The sequence below is a fragment of the Rhododendron vialii genome, chromosome 4a (assembly GCF_030253575.1).
Source record: "Rhododendron vialii isolate Sample 1 chromosome 4a, ASM3025357v1".
Lineage (NCBI taxonomy): Eukaryota > Viridiplantae > Streptophyta > Magnoliopsida > Ericales > Ericaceae > Rhododendron > Rhododendron vialii.
In genome coordinates, this window is record NC_080560.1 from 4429412 (window position 1) to 4443904 (window position 14493).

Genomic DNA, 14493 nt, shown 5'->3' on the forward strand with positions numbered 1-14493 from the left:
TATGGTTAGTTACACATTTCCACTGCATGTGATCCTTTTGCATACCTTACATGCATGTTCTACATGTTTTGACACATTTATACGTTTTTCAAAAGCTTTCCCACCAAAGTTATGTAAATGTCTTCTGTAAAATGTGTCACCGTAGCATGCCTGTTCTTCCCATGTGTACCACGTAAAACTCCCAGAATTCGCGCAAAGTATTTAAATTATTTTCCTTCTTCAGTGGCTTCTAAAATTTGCTACTGCAATGTCTTTCGAGCAAAAAAACCATAAGAGGAACTTATAAGTGCCAGTACCATAGTATTTTGTACTATGGTGTGTGTTTGCTGTTAATGCGTATCAGACGAGTATTAAAACTTTGAAGGCAAAATTGCCAAATGGGATTTCCACTTGCACTTCTTATCAGTATTTATCTTCATTTTGTTGTCCAGTTTGCATCAGTGACTGCTACAGATTTGACATTTATTATTGGGTCTCAGAATACGAAACAATTTGTATGTATGTATACAGCTTGGTACTACAGATATGTTTTCTAGTGCTACTTTATAGATTGATAGATTCCAATATTTTGATGAACATAACAGAACTACTGAAGATATTTCTGAGTTTGGTTGTCAGTCATAGTTTGCAGAGAGAAGCAAAAGATGTACAGCCAATTAGAGGATCCTAAAGCCTTGCTGCTTGATCCTCTCATTGATGAGGCAATGCCCTCACCACATTAGGGCCAATTCTGATACCGGTTTTAATTGGCCCCTACTAGTAAACGATGGGATTGATCTTCCAGAATTAGTTGAAGTGCGTAAGTTGGTCCAAACATTTGACTATCCAGAAAGAAGTAGCCAATTCTGGTACTATAATCTTGTATCAAAGTATACCTAATCTTGTATCATAAGGACAACACACGCTAGACAAAGCAAGTTGATGAATCTTCACTGAAAATGACACAGAAATTGGACTCATAAATCACCAAAAATTGGCTTTTGGGAAAACTAACGCAGGTATTGGCAAACAGCAGGGGAGAGGAAAAGGGGAGAACCCCTTCTCAACACCTAATCCCTACATCTCATCTCCTGTATGTTGATGCCTTTTATGATCTTAGCCATTGTTTTGTACCCGTACGATGAAACAACTAAGATTGCAGCTCGCAACACATTGGCAATGTGAAATGCTTGGTCTGATTTGGAGGCATTTGAGTTCTTTATGTTTTAGGCATTTCTTTTTGAGTACTAGTTTTCTGTTACTTTTCAAGTGGATCATTGTACCTATATATTTACGCACCTTCCCGACATTCAAAAGATAATTGGAAAACCCAATTAATGCAATCAAACAGCCCTTTTTGCCTTGTTCAATTAAGCAAATATCAATGATGTATTTTAGTTAAATAGCATCACTTTTTTGTCCATACTGGTATATATGATCGAGTTTACTTACTGCAAACTTAAAGTCATCGAGAACGATTCTTAGGGTCGAATCTGCTTAGACTAGAGATGCACCAATTCAAATTCCAAATCACATAGTTAATTTCATTTTGAACGATTTAGCTAGAGGCATGAATTTCCCTCAAAAACTTTTTGCAAGGTCGATGCTTAGAAGACAATAGTCTGTGATAAGAGAACTTGAAGGGAATGACCACACCACAACAATGGCTGTCCATGGCTATTCATAGGCCCATAGGTTGCACTTGTGGGGGGAGTGTTAGAGCTTGTCACGTATTGGTTAATTATAACCTCCATAACTTGTATATGAGCTTGGACAGCCTCTTCACTCATTGCCAATTGATTTTGAGTTGAATGATTTAACAAGCCTTTTCCTCCGTTTGTTGGTTTCATTTCGGGTTATTGCTCATAGAGAATTTTATTGTTCCATGGGTATAGGAACCATGCGGTGCCACAATGGTTCATTTATTTGTTGATTTTATGAGTGATTGAGCTGTGCAAAAAACCTCATATTGAGTTGTGCAAAAAAACCTCATATTAATGAGAGAGCTTATGTTTCATTACTGCTTGTACAATGGAAGCTTGTGTTGTATTATTATCTGCTTGTACAGTTTGTGCGAAGTTATTTTCATATGAAAGAAAACGGGGGGAAAGAGTAAAGTCTAAGTGCAAGGAAATCCAACTCTTACTTCTATTACGTTAGTATTAATCACTAGTTGAGGTTTTCCATACATATGGAGTGCCATTGTTGGATATGCAAGACACAAGAACGTAAACAGAGAGATACATAGCTAATGACTCGAAGTTCCATGGGATGTCCTCCAATGTTTCTTTTTAGTAATCTTTGAAAACACATTACAAAGATTAAAAGGACCGTAAGCAGCATCAAGCCGGAAAAGAGAAAACCCACGAGGAGAAACAACAATATCCAGCGATCACATGCCAACACGGATCCAAAGGGAGAAAATAACAATCAAAGGTTGGCAAGGGACCAACAAATCAATACCCAAAAGAGACCCAAAAAAGAAACATCTCACCCAAAACCTAAGAGACACCTAAGAGTCAATCATTGTGATGGGAAACATGACCCTTTGCCCTTTCCTCATCTTCGGCTTCCATAATCGCGAATCGTCGAATGAGATCTTTTTCATCACCCTTGGAAAAGGAGTGAAGGTAGCGGTACCCATGTCTATGCTGCTACTTCACCAAGGAACGCCATCCTATTTTTGTGTACGGGAGATATCGGGTTAGGCAAATCGAACCCCCTGACACCCACCCTGTACCTGAGTCCCTGACGTTATTTCATTTGATATGAAACTCAATTAAGCTACTTCAACTTTTTTTGGCAGATTTAGGGATGAATTTAGTTTTCCTCTTAGCAAGATCCTTATAATTAACTAGGTGAATTCCGACGTGCAAAGCACGTCTGTCATGCCCGCTGTGAAGAGCGATTTTGAATGTTTCTGTAATTAAAAATGTAGATGAGCGTAGCAAAAGTTGTATGCATAAGTTTTATCAAGGGTTTGATATACATAAGTACATCATCTACATTAACTGCACGATTTTGCTTACAGGTTTACATATGATTGCAAAATGCCTAGCATTAAAGTAGAGTTCGTGGGACTTAGACAAAGCAAAAGTATATAGACTTGAAGTTGTAATAATACACTGAGACCTTGAGGGGGAAAAAAAATCCTTAATGAAAGGGTGTAAAGCACTAAAGAACTTCAAAACCTCAGCTGGGGCCGAGAAAATAGAACTGACAATCTCACTAACCAAAAACAAAAGGAAACTCTTCCTAACCAAAAATCTATCAAGAGAACCATCGACCGTAAACAAAGGAACATAAACATGCCATCTCCACTTGTAATCTTGTGGGACAGTGAAAGAGTGATAGCATACCGTCTCATCAGCTTCTCTAGCTAATGTGATTTTCCGTCCATTCTGCATGTTCTTCTCCACGATAATTTCCAGCAGCTTCTTCTCTTGCATTGAGGGCATTGGCCTTTCTCGTTAATGCTCTCGCTAGTACCATTGCATTTGTAGCAAAGGTGTTGCATCTGCAGGATCATAAAGGGTCCTAATTGTGACCATTCCTTGTTCACTTGGCAGCTAGCACATTTCGTTGAAGCTCTATATTTTGAACATTTCCTGTCATTAACATAGCAAAAGACTACATGAGCATCATTTATATCTAGAATTACAAAATTGGTGTCCACATTGAACACATACTATCAAAGAAATTACTCATTGCACTTTGAGTGAATGATATTTCAAGTTTAGGGTTCTTCTTAGATGTCCCAATGTACAAGTACTCGAGATAGACCAAGGGGCGAATTATATCTTCTCCCCTCCTCTGCCTTCGTCCTCTGCTGCTACCACCACCTGATATGTTTACTCTTACTTTTTCCTAAATATGTTTACTCTTATTTTCTCCAGAGATCCCAAGGAAGCTCATGAGTTGCAGATTAATTTTCTCACTCTTACGAACTGTTATATTCCTGCTGCTATCATAGATTCTCACTCTTAAAACCAAAAAAACCCAATTCCACGTTACCCAACCAGAGTGTTGTTCTTCCAGACAGAGTCATTACAGAGTTAATGGACATGTATAACCAACCAATAGAAATTCATGTATTTTTTTACTAACCAAACACGCCATCATAAACTCTACTCCATAAATGTAACTAATTATAGCTTAACATGTGATCAATCGAATTGCATTCACACGGAAAGCATAATTAAACTTCCATGTTCATATGGACTAAATAAACTATAAAAAGCTCTCTTTCTAACTTAAAAAACAAGTAGCAGAGAAGCAGAAATTGGTCCTCATCATCAAAGTCGATTTATCACAATAAAAGAAAAATTACATTAAAAAAAATCTACACATTCCTACCATCCCAATACACATTCTCAATCCCAATAGTCCGAAGTTTCCAGCAAATTATAACATCGAAATCAGAAATTAGAAACCACACTCAGCAAGTCAACGCTTCACCAATTCCTAGAATAAAACTCCTGACAATATAAGTGATTTTGAGTACGTAAAAACCGCCAATATCACAAAAACATCCTATTTGTTTCACCACCATTAAGACTTGAAGCGAGAAAGCTGAATATAAAGTCATAAAGCTTACCATATGTGTCACTGCAACCCCTTTTGGATTCTCTGAAAAGTGGATGATCTCTCTTTTCCCACGGTTTTTTAGAAAAGTGGATGATTCCTATTTTGTCAAATTCCATGCATCCATAATTTGATGCTTGCTTTAAGAACAAAATAGACATCAATAAGAAGTTCAATATGACAGAAAAAATTAAATGCATAAAGGAAAGAAACAAAACAAAAAATAAAGGAAAGAAATAACAAAGCTAGTAAATAAATCTGTATGGCACTAAACTTACTCCCATTGTAGTGGTGAACTCCAACGTTCGCCAACATGGCGTAGTACATTATCTCAGACTTCCAAAGAGGAGGGCAGTTGTTGGCAATGATAACCAACTTTGCTAAAGAACATAAAAACAATTCCCATTATATATAAACCGTCTCACTTTCATTCTTTCTTTGAACTTATGCAGGAAGCAATGCACACAAAATTTGAAAACACTTAATTTCTTTATGAAAATTATAGCGTAAATCGGAAATGGGCAAATTTCATAAACAGCGCCTTTGGCCAATTTCCATATTGATTTCAATCTTTGATCTCAAAGCTGATTTTTCTGATCAAATTTATCCTTGTCCATGCATGGCCATCTTGCAAATGGGCCAAACATGAAACAGGGCAGTGAGCGACCCAAAAATTAAAGGAGAGTAATTCTACATCTTGTTGCAGTAGTAAGTGCAAAAGAGTTAGCTCAAGTGGTAAAGTTGGAGGTAAGTGCCTCGCATGAAATAGCTGAGAAAGGGGCTCCAGTTTATACAGAGCTTCGATCTCACCGTCAGTTTAGTAACAAAAACACCACCCAAGGTATAAGATTTCAAGTTTTTAGGGGGGAAAACAAAATAGTAGAAATAAAACCAATGCATTTACACAAGCTAACATTCAATAAATTGCAGAAAAAATACAAGATAAGAAGCAACAAAATTTACAAAAAAAAAACTTCTTAAAAAAAGAAGAAGAATCAGAGATAACTTAAGAGATATAGAGATCGTACCTACACATATATATTCTCTATCGAAAGCTCGTATTACCTGGTAGTAAATGGAAGGCTTGATTTTCAGATAGAAAACCCACCTACATGCATAAGAACATTCACTAAAAATTAATGGCTAAGATACCCGGCCAAACAATACATAAAATGAATCAGATTTTTTGAGTCCTACAAATCAATTAATTTCAAACCTCGTAACTCATCTACACAAACAAAGACAATGCAATTTGAAAATCAAAAACAGTATCACCTTACCTGGGAATGTGGGGGACCAAATCAATTGTTTTATTTCCACTTTTATCGGCCTTCGATTTTCAAAGCACGAGAGGAACCCTAGTGTGAGTTGAAGAACCCTAAATCGAACAAAACAATAACCCTAACTCAAACAGTCACACTACAAAATTGAAACAATAAATGGAAGAACTCTGAAATATAATTAAAAATCTCTAAAAAATAGAATGAAAGGGAAATAATACTGATTCAGATCCAGCCCCATTGCTGCATCGGTCAGGGGAAGGCGAACGAAAAAATTGCTTCCGCCCTAAAAAGCGTTGAAGTCCCGATCTGGCCAAAGACTTTACGTGGACGGCGATGGAGTCGTGATGAAGGATTGCAGAACAGAGAGAGAGTCAAGGAAAATTGCAGAAGAGAGAGAGTGCATGTGTGTGTATTACGTGATGGAAAGGAAGATCAAGATACGCGGCTGCTTGTGATGCACCCACGTCGGTCATAAGGCAATTAGGCACAATTACAATTATGGGCAGCCGGCTAACACTGCATGTCCATAAATTGAAGGCTAAATTCGTCCAAATCAGAAAAGTGGCAAGCGAAAAATTGACCAAAACTCCCTCTTCTTATAGAGGAGGAGGAAAATGGGTGTTTGTCTCAAGACGGGAGCTCGAATGGCGCTCCCAAGATGTTGATTTTCTGTTGGTTTACAAGTCACGTGCTGTGTTCCTGCAAGAGAGCCCCAAGCCATACTTGTATCGACAAGTTAAGGTGCTGACACGACATCGTTCACTAAACAACAAATAAGGGACAATAAGTTGTTCGATCTTGTCATTTGAATGTTACAAACTTAATAAGTTTAATTTTATTTCAATGTAGCAATGAAGCAGGCTTTTGTACGTACGCAGTTAGATGGTATATATGTATGTGAAATCGTATAACAAAATATTTGAAGGAGAAATAATAATTACCAGCTAGGTACATGTGAGAGAGCCACAGCTAACCTGCAGACATCATATAGTGGAGATAATTTAGGGTACTTAATCGATCACTCACTGAATATCGATCGAAATCCATAAGTTGAATTTGAGTAATTAATCACGTTATCCTTGTTTGGTAATGTTACTCTAGCTTTTCATGTAGCATTCATAAAACAAAGGTCTGATTACGGGTAAGCTAGACTGTAGTGATGTATTTCGTTGAAACTCTATGCTGTTGGAAACATAATGGTCCTTTATATGACCCTAAAGTAATACACAATAACACATGACTCTTGTAGTCCGGTGTCCATGTAACTTAGTTTTTTTTTTGATAACCGGATGTAACTTAGTTTTTAAGAAAGGTACTTTAGATTGGTGCTTGTCTTGGGTAGTTCCCGTCTGTAAATGAAGATGCCGCCCACAGATCAACTTAATACCTTTCACTTTTCATCTGATGATCCTTTGCACGAGTGTTTTAGACTTGGTTCATGTAATTTGATGGAGTGATTGGTACGTGTGAAGATCTCAACCAAAACGGAAATTTAGTGTGCGGAAATGGTCAAACAATGCAATTTAAACATTTTCCATCACGCCATAAGTAATTTGATTTGTAGTGTTTCTTGGATGTAGTTTTATGCATATATATACTTTGCAGGCTGGTTAATTTTCAGACCACCTCGCACATGATAAGAAGAATTAAATTAACAAATTTCTTGGATTGAAGAAAAAGCAACTGGGTTGGTTGCGTTTTGCGATTCCCCTATTCCCTCTCATGGAGACAACTGAAAGTAAAGAATTTTTTGTTCGTCTGGAAAGAATCTTTTTGTTTTTTTGTTGTATTTCCTAAGTGTTACATTTAGTTAGTTTAATTTTTTGGTTTTTTCTTTTTTTCCTGACCACTTTAATATCCAAACTGGATGTGTTTCTGTAATGAAGTATGTTTGCATATTTGTTGCCGTTCAAAAAAAAGTGTTTCCTGCCTACTTGTATGTGATTCTGGTAACGTAATCAGCTTTCTTTTCTTCTTTGTTTTGGGGTTTTTGGTTTCGGGTCTGATGAAAATAACCATGTTTCTTTTTGTTTGGTATGTGCCTTTTTTTTAGGGGTGTCAAATGGGCGGGTTTGGGCCAAATTGGATAAGTTATAAGTGGGTTGGGTCTTTAATGGGTTATCGACCCATTTAGACCCAATTAGTTAGGAGTCCAATTATACATATCCAACCCAACCCATTTACTTAAAATCAAACTCAACCCGCCCATTAACCCAATTAAATTTTAAAATGACTAAAATACTCATATACACTGAAATGACCATATCACCCTTGTACATTTAAATGACCAAATTACTCTTGCATACTAAAATTACCATAATACCCCTATATACTAAAATGAAGGAAGAGATACGGCATATATTGTACGTATTAAATACTCAAATTACCCCTATATACTAAAATTACTGAACCGAATGGAGAAACCATGTCGACAAACTTTAATTAATTCAACTCATTTCCCACGATTATTGAAGTTCATCTTCTCGTAGTACCAAACCCGTAGTACTGAATCGACAGGTGCATCTCATCCTTCCCCCACCGACTCTTCCCAGCGACAGGTGATTGAGAGAAGGGTTCTAGTGAGAGAGGATTTGCGATGCGAGAGGAAAGCGAGAGATAAGGATAGGGATGAGAGATAACGAAAATGCACTCATCAATTTCAGTCCACCTGTGCACTAAAATTACTGTTATCGTTTAGTTTTAGGCTCGTACAGTAAATGAGTTGGGCTCAACACTCTAAATCATCAGCTTGTTTTGTATAAGTTCGGCTCGAACCGGACTTGGCTCGTTTACAAACAAACGAAGTTTGAGTTCGAATTGGTTCGTTTAGCGTATGAGTTCACTACAAAACTCAGCTCAACTTGGCTCGTACTGTAACTGGAATTCGTAACATGAAACCGTGCAAACCGAGTCACCGATTCCCGATTTGACCAAGAAAAAGGTTCGCTTCATGTAACTTTTTTACTTTTTTTTTTTTTTTCACTTCTGTGGTAGCTCTATTTTTTTGTTGGGTAATGTTCATGACCCATTGGGCATTTAAATTAACCTAATTAAGACCCAATAATAAATGGGTTAGATGGGTTTGGATCCATTCTAACCCAACTAATAAATGGGTTGGGTTGGGTTGGGTCTCTAATAGATGAGTTTGGGTTTCTTAATGTGTTTAGATTCAATTTGTCACCCCTACTTTTTTTTATGGGATAACCAGATGTCCAGGTCAGCCTGCGCTTCCCTCGACTATTTTTTGACCATGAAGTTAACGACTGGATCCAATGACCCCAAAATTTGAAATGTCTGGCCTTCATCGATTCGAACTTATGACCTCTTGGAAAAATTAGTTTGCATTCATTTGCTATCAAATCTCTTTATTCGTTTCATTTCATATCATTTTAATTTCCTGTGCCAACTGCCAAAACAAATGGGATTAGCTTGAATATTGAAGGAGCTACAAGTGAAGTGAATCTTGTTAGAGCATCTCCAGTCCTTGCTCGGAATTTATGTGCCAAGAGACAAATTTGAGTAAAAAGTACCATTTCATATAAGTCACCTCAATGAGCAAACTCTAATTTAAGTGATATTGTCATGTGTCTAACTTTTGAGTTGAGTGAATCATATCATAGCAGTAAAGAATTTTGTAAACGAGGACAAGTGCGTTGTTTGTAAGGCTTCTCCAACTTTCCTTTCTAACACAGTTCTACTTTGATATGCGACTATTGAAATGGTACCATGTACGTATTCGCCATGGTCTCATATCAGTTGCATAGGTATATGGATAGTACGGTTATTCAATAAGTTTTGGGCGTTGATTACAGAGACTGATGTGGCTTCATCTAACGATACACAGAGCCCCACGTGGCCGACTCCCAAATGAGTACAAGGTTCCTGTTGGAGAACGGATTGAAGATTTTAATCCAATCATTAATACCATGGCTTTGGTAGCTACACTAATTGCCACTGTCACTTTCGCCGCTGCATTCACGATGCCAGGCGGGCACGACACCAGTCCCGGCAATTTGGGTGTTGCGAATCTCACAAAGAAGGCTGCGCTAAGGGCATTCATTCTGTCGGATACCGTTGCTATGTCCTTCTCCATCGTTGCGGTGTTAGCACTTGCCCTGGCAGTATATTTTGAACAAGAAATGCAAAGGAGAATTTGCTTAATAAGTTGGGCATTGATCAACTTGGCGATGCGTGGAAGTCTGGTGGCTTTTATGAGCGGTTTATTTGTAGTAATAGCACCTAAGGCCTTATGGGAAGCCATCTCAGTATGTATCATTGTTGGAACTTGGGTGTGTATCAATACAACAATCATTTGTACCACAGTTACTCTTGCATTAGAGCTCTCCGTTCCATTTCTGTTCTCTCCAAGCATTAGAGATCTTCTTTTGATTTTTCGACGAAAAATGCAGCAATGGCTTAAGGACTTAAGAGAGTTCACTTCACGCAGATCCTCATCAATGGCTTAAGGACTTAATTTTTCTTCATTTGGTTGACTGAGGGTAATTGGTGGTGTAGGCCAGCCAAGGTATGCTTATTGGTGGGGGAATAATATTGAGTTTGATTACGGAGTTAGAAGTTGGATAATCGAGTCGTAATGTGGTAATGAGTTGCCTTAATGATTTGTGTCTATATTCGATTCTATATATTCGTATGCATGTTATTGTGTGGAGGTGAGAGAGAGAGAGAGAGAGAGAGAGAGAGAGAGGGAGGAACCCTTCTCCCCACACAGTGATCTATGATTGAGATTTGAGAGTTTGAGTGTATTAGTGTTGTACGATTTTGAACAGTGTAATAGAAGTTAGATTCAGGCCCCGTTCCGCAACGCGAAATAAGAACTTATTTTTTAAAAAGGCAATTTCAAACTCAAAAATGATAAGTTTATTGAAATCTAAAAATATGCAATATGGATCTTGTTTAAAAGATCTCATTGAGATCTTTAATACGGTGCAAAAAAAATAAAAAAAATTATTTTTCATTTTCATTATTTTTTAGTTTGAAAATGTGAAATAATTACTTATTTTTTAAGAATGTGTTTTGGAACGGGTTCTGAGTCATTTTAATTTGTATGTGCAATTTTAATTCTCCTCCCACGATTCATATCGAGAGAATTATTCTCTGTGTACAATATTTCTTGATTGATTCCATTAGAAACATTATGTCTATTATGAGTAATAATGTGTTTATGAATTGAATAAAATTGTTATATAATTCGTACAGTAAAAGTTGATTTTGTATTCAATGATGATATGATGAGGTGACTAGCTAGCGGCAAAATTGAAGTAATCGATCCGAATTCCAAATTTTCTTTCTTTCAAATGATTTAAGGGCTTGAATTTACCTCAAAAATTAATATTGGCGAGGTTGACGATTAGAATCAAAGTCTGCAATGAGAGAACTTGAGGGATTCCACACATGAAAGAGTTGAACAATTTTGTTGCGCCATTTTAACCGAACGGATAAATGATGGGCTTTATGTATAGATGCGGTTGAACCCTCAACTCATTTGGGTGACAGGATGGATTGGAAATGAATGGTTCAATAGTATTCCCCTTTTCGTATCAATTATTTATGCCCAAGAAAATAATGTAATGGACATTATGTACATTGAAAAGCAGTACGATATGTCAAGATCCATTTGCGTTGAACTATCGAGAAAATAGACATGTTAGTACAATCTTTCATGTTTACAATACCGATTGCCGAAAACTCAACGGCGTCGGAAGTTCAAGTTTAACGTCAATTAATTTTGGATTGTTAGTCATGATAATTTTCGTGAAAATGTAACATGTACATAATATACTACGGAGTACTACACTTTCATTCCTGTCACCAAATACTTAATTCACCAGCGTGAGGAGTTTCGAAATTATTAGGATTCGGGAAAAAGAAAAATGGGAGAACAGTAATTATGATAATCTTTCTTATTAAAAAAAAAAAAACCGAAATACGGGCTGTCATTTCCTGGCCTTTCTATGTCGCATTATTATTATGAATTGAAAAGATTGCATAATCAAAATTTACGAGATGATCGAGTGTAAGCTAGGCAATATGGAAAGCAGGTGTTGGCACAAATACGGTTGTAATCCATTTTGCCTAGTTAGCAGGATTGAGAGATGCAGCCAAGCAGGAGTGTTTGGTAACGGTGCCGAGCGATCGATTAGGTCGTTCATCTCTACAATTGATGGCTCGGATTTTGAATAAGTAATATACAGCTCACATCTTGATGTGCTCAAACTCAATTCGAATCGTTTGTACCGAGATGAACGGCCAGATGCCGCTCGGCACTTGGCTTGGTAGGGGGTAATCGGCAGCATGGCAAATTGGCAATTAATGCCTTACAGTTGACATTAATATCTACTAGTTCCAAGGCATAAAGTTCTTATTGAGAACACGAAAAATAGGACACAATTTCCTTTACGAAATGATATGTCGGTACCGAAATTGTAGGGACGGCCGCGCCGGGCCGTCTCCGGCCACCGGACGGCCGATCCAAGTTGGCCAAAAATTCTAAAAAAAAAAAAACAAAAACGGCATCCGAGGTGTGTAGGGTGCTTGATCCGAGCACCCCTTTTTAATACATATATACACGAAAAAGGGGTGCTCGGATCAAGCACCCTACACACCTCGAATGCCGTTATTGTTTTTTTTGTTTTTAGAATTTTTGGCCGGCTCGGATCGGCCGTCCGGTGGCCGGAGACGGCCCGGCGCGGCCGTCCCTACGATTTCAGTACCGACACCTGTAGCACTACTCTTTCCTTTATGTACAATGATTTTGATTAGCAGATGGAGTGAATTGTGACAAAATAATAAAAAGTAGGGAAGGCAAATGTAACGTTGGAGAATAGAAAGATTTGGAGTCTGACAAGAGAAATCAAAAAATTAAAAAATTGTGATTCAAACTAAAATTGCGATGGATTGATCATCTTCGTCTTGTTCTCAATCGTCTTCGTCCTCCACTTGTGCAATAGTTCACCATTTTTGCAAGCTCTACTATGGCTGTGCATTCGGGTGTGTGCGAGAAATGTTGGGAGTCTAATCCGCCGCAAGTTCTTCCTTGTGCACACAGGCCCAATTTTTTGAGAAGTATTTACGGAGTCCACATTACATTGCCTGAACCCAATATATAGTATTCAATGACCCATATTGATCACTTAAAAGTCTAAGTCTTGTAAAAGTGATGAGCCAGTTGTATATTAAAATCCAATATTTTTTTTTGTTTATGCACGATGTGAGACTCAATCTTTTACACATATTCCTAACAAGAGAGACATAAAGAGAGAGTATCAGGATAGTGCTGAGGCTACAGTGGTGTTTCCATTAATAAAAAACTTGTTTAAAAAATTGTTTAAAGTTGTTAAGAGTTTTTCGCTAATGAATAAGTTATTGAGAAATATCAAGTCGTTTCAACTAATAAATAAATTGTAGATGGACATGTGAGTGACAATGTTGTTGAGAAAGATGAAGTTGTTGAAAAAAATTTTGTTAGTGTGAACGATGTGTTAAAATAGAACTTTTTTGTCAGCGTGGACAACATGACAAAATGCATTTGTTAGTGTTTTTTTTTTTTTTTTTTGAAAGAAAACGGGGACTCGCTGGAGGAGGCGAGTTACCGTAATGGAGTTGTTTCTTTGTAATACATTTATTTAAAATGAGGAGGCGTTGGCGAGGCTGTTGCACGATATGGCTGTTGAGATTTTGCTCGGTAGACCGGAAAAGGGGAGATGCATAGGCAGCTTGGCGATGCTTGGTCTTCACCGAGTCTTCTGGACTTGCTCATAGTTTAGGTCAATTTATTCTGCCCGCAATTATTGCACAAAAGGAGAAGACAAACTTTCGTCGGTGTTGTTACATCCAAAAGAAAAGGAACACTAAAAAATATAAAAAAAAGAAAAGGAACGCACTAAAAAATAAAAAAAGAAAAGGAACGCACTAAAAAATAAAAAACGGAAAGAAAAAAGAACGATAGACTCATAGACGTATGACCTGAAGTCAAGTCCACACATAGGAACTTAACATTTAATTATTATATGTATGATGAGAACTTGTAACACTCAGGCTAATGAAACTCGACAGGTATGCTAGAACAAGAGCTTTCGAACTTAACATTTAATTATTATATGTATGATGAGAACTTGTAACACTCAGGCTAATGAAACTCGACAGGTATGCTAGAACAAGAGCTTTCGAGATATATATATATATATATATATATATATATATATATATATATATATATATATTAAAATTATTGAACGACTCAAACTATCTGAACGGAATTCAGAATGGGTCCCGCGTGCCTGTTGATATTTTTTTAAAAACACAACACATGTTAGCACGGCCTTTCATTTTGCCAATACTGATTGCTGAATACTTAATCCACCAGCGTAGGAAGTTCAAGTTTAACGTCTATGAATTTTGGATTGTTAGGCATAATAATTTTTGTGAAAATGTAACATGTACATTGGCAAAGTCGTACATGACCATATTCTACATTTTCATTCTTGTTGCCAAATACTTAATTCAACAATGTGATCGAGGGGTTTCGAAATCATTAGAACTCAGGAAAAAAGGAAAATGGAAATAGTAATTATGATAATCTCTTACAAGAAAATGCGAAATACGGGCTGTCAATGCCTGGCCTTTCTAT

The 14493-nt window shown here is 37.2% G+C and overlaps 2 protein-coding genes and 1 long non-coding RNA gene across 7 annotated transcripts in view; 2 read left to right on the plus strand and 1 right to left on the minus strand.

Moving 5' to 3' along the window:
* Positions 1–2998: 2998 nt before the first annotated feature.
* Positions 2999–6400, minus strand: LOC131323439 (uncharacterized). Of its 5 annotated transcripts, none has more exons than XR_009199183.1 (6): positions 6065–6397; positions 5844–5941; positions 5592–5671; positions 4842–4943; positions 4577–4703; positions 2999–3569 (listed from the first exon to the last, which is right to left on the minus strand). It is a non-coding gene; the product is annotated as an uncharacterized LOC131323439 (long non-coding RNA). The 5 variants fall into 5 exon arrangements; XR_009199180.1 differs by having other exon boundaries at positions 2999–3587; positions 6065–6392; XR_009199181.1 differs by having other exon boundaries at positions 2999–3587; positions 5629–5671; positions 6065–6390.
* Positions 3910–14493, plus strand: part of LOC131323429 (acetyl-CoA acetyltransferase 2-like) — a 74135-nt gene continuing 63551 nt past the window's right edge. The window contains exon 1 of the mRNA XM_058355217.1: positions 3910–3913. The gene's annotated coding sequence lies outside the window, so the exon portion shown is untranslated. The remainder of the gene's footprint in view (positions 3914–14493) is intronic.
* Positions 9072–10430, plus strand: LOC131323566 (ankyrin repeat-containing protein NPR4-like). The gene is made up of 2 exons (XM_058355418.1): positions 9072–10135; positions 10362–10430. Exons 1-2 carry the CDS (start codon positions 9665–9667, stop codon positions 10428–10430), a joined length of 540 nt encoding a protein of 179 aa, XP_058211401.1. The 5' UTR covers positions 9072–9664.

Coding starts and splice junctions, on each gene's coding strand:
- LOC131323566 (XM_058355418.1), top strand. CDS start 9,665: ATGTGGCTTCATCTAACGATACACAGAGCCCCACGTGGCCGACTCCCA. Junction 10,136..10,361: donor GTATCATTGTTGGAACTTGG/GTGTGTATCAAT, acceptor TTGGTGGTGTAG/GCCAGCCAAGGTATGCTTAT.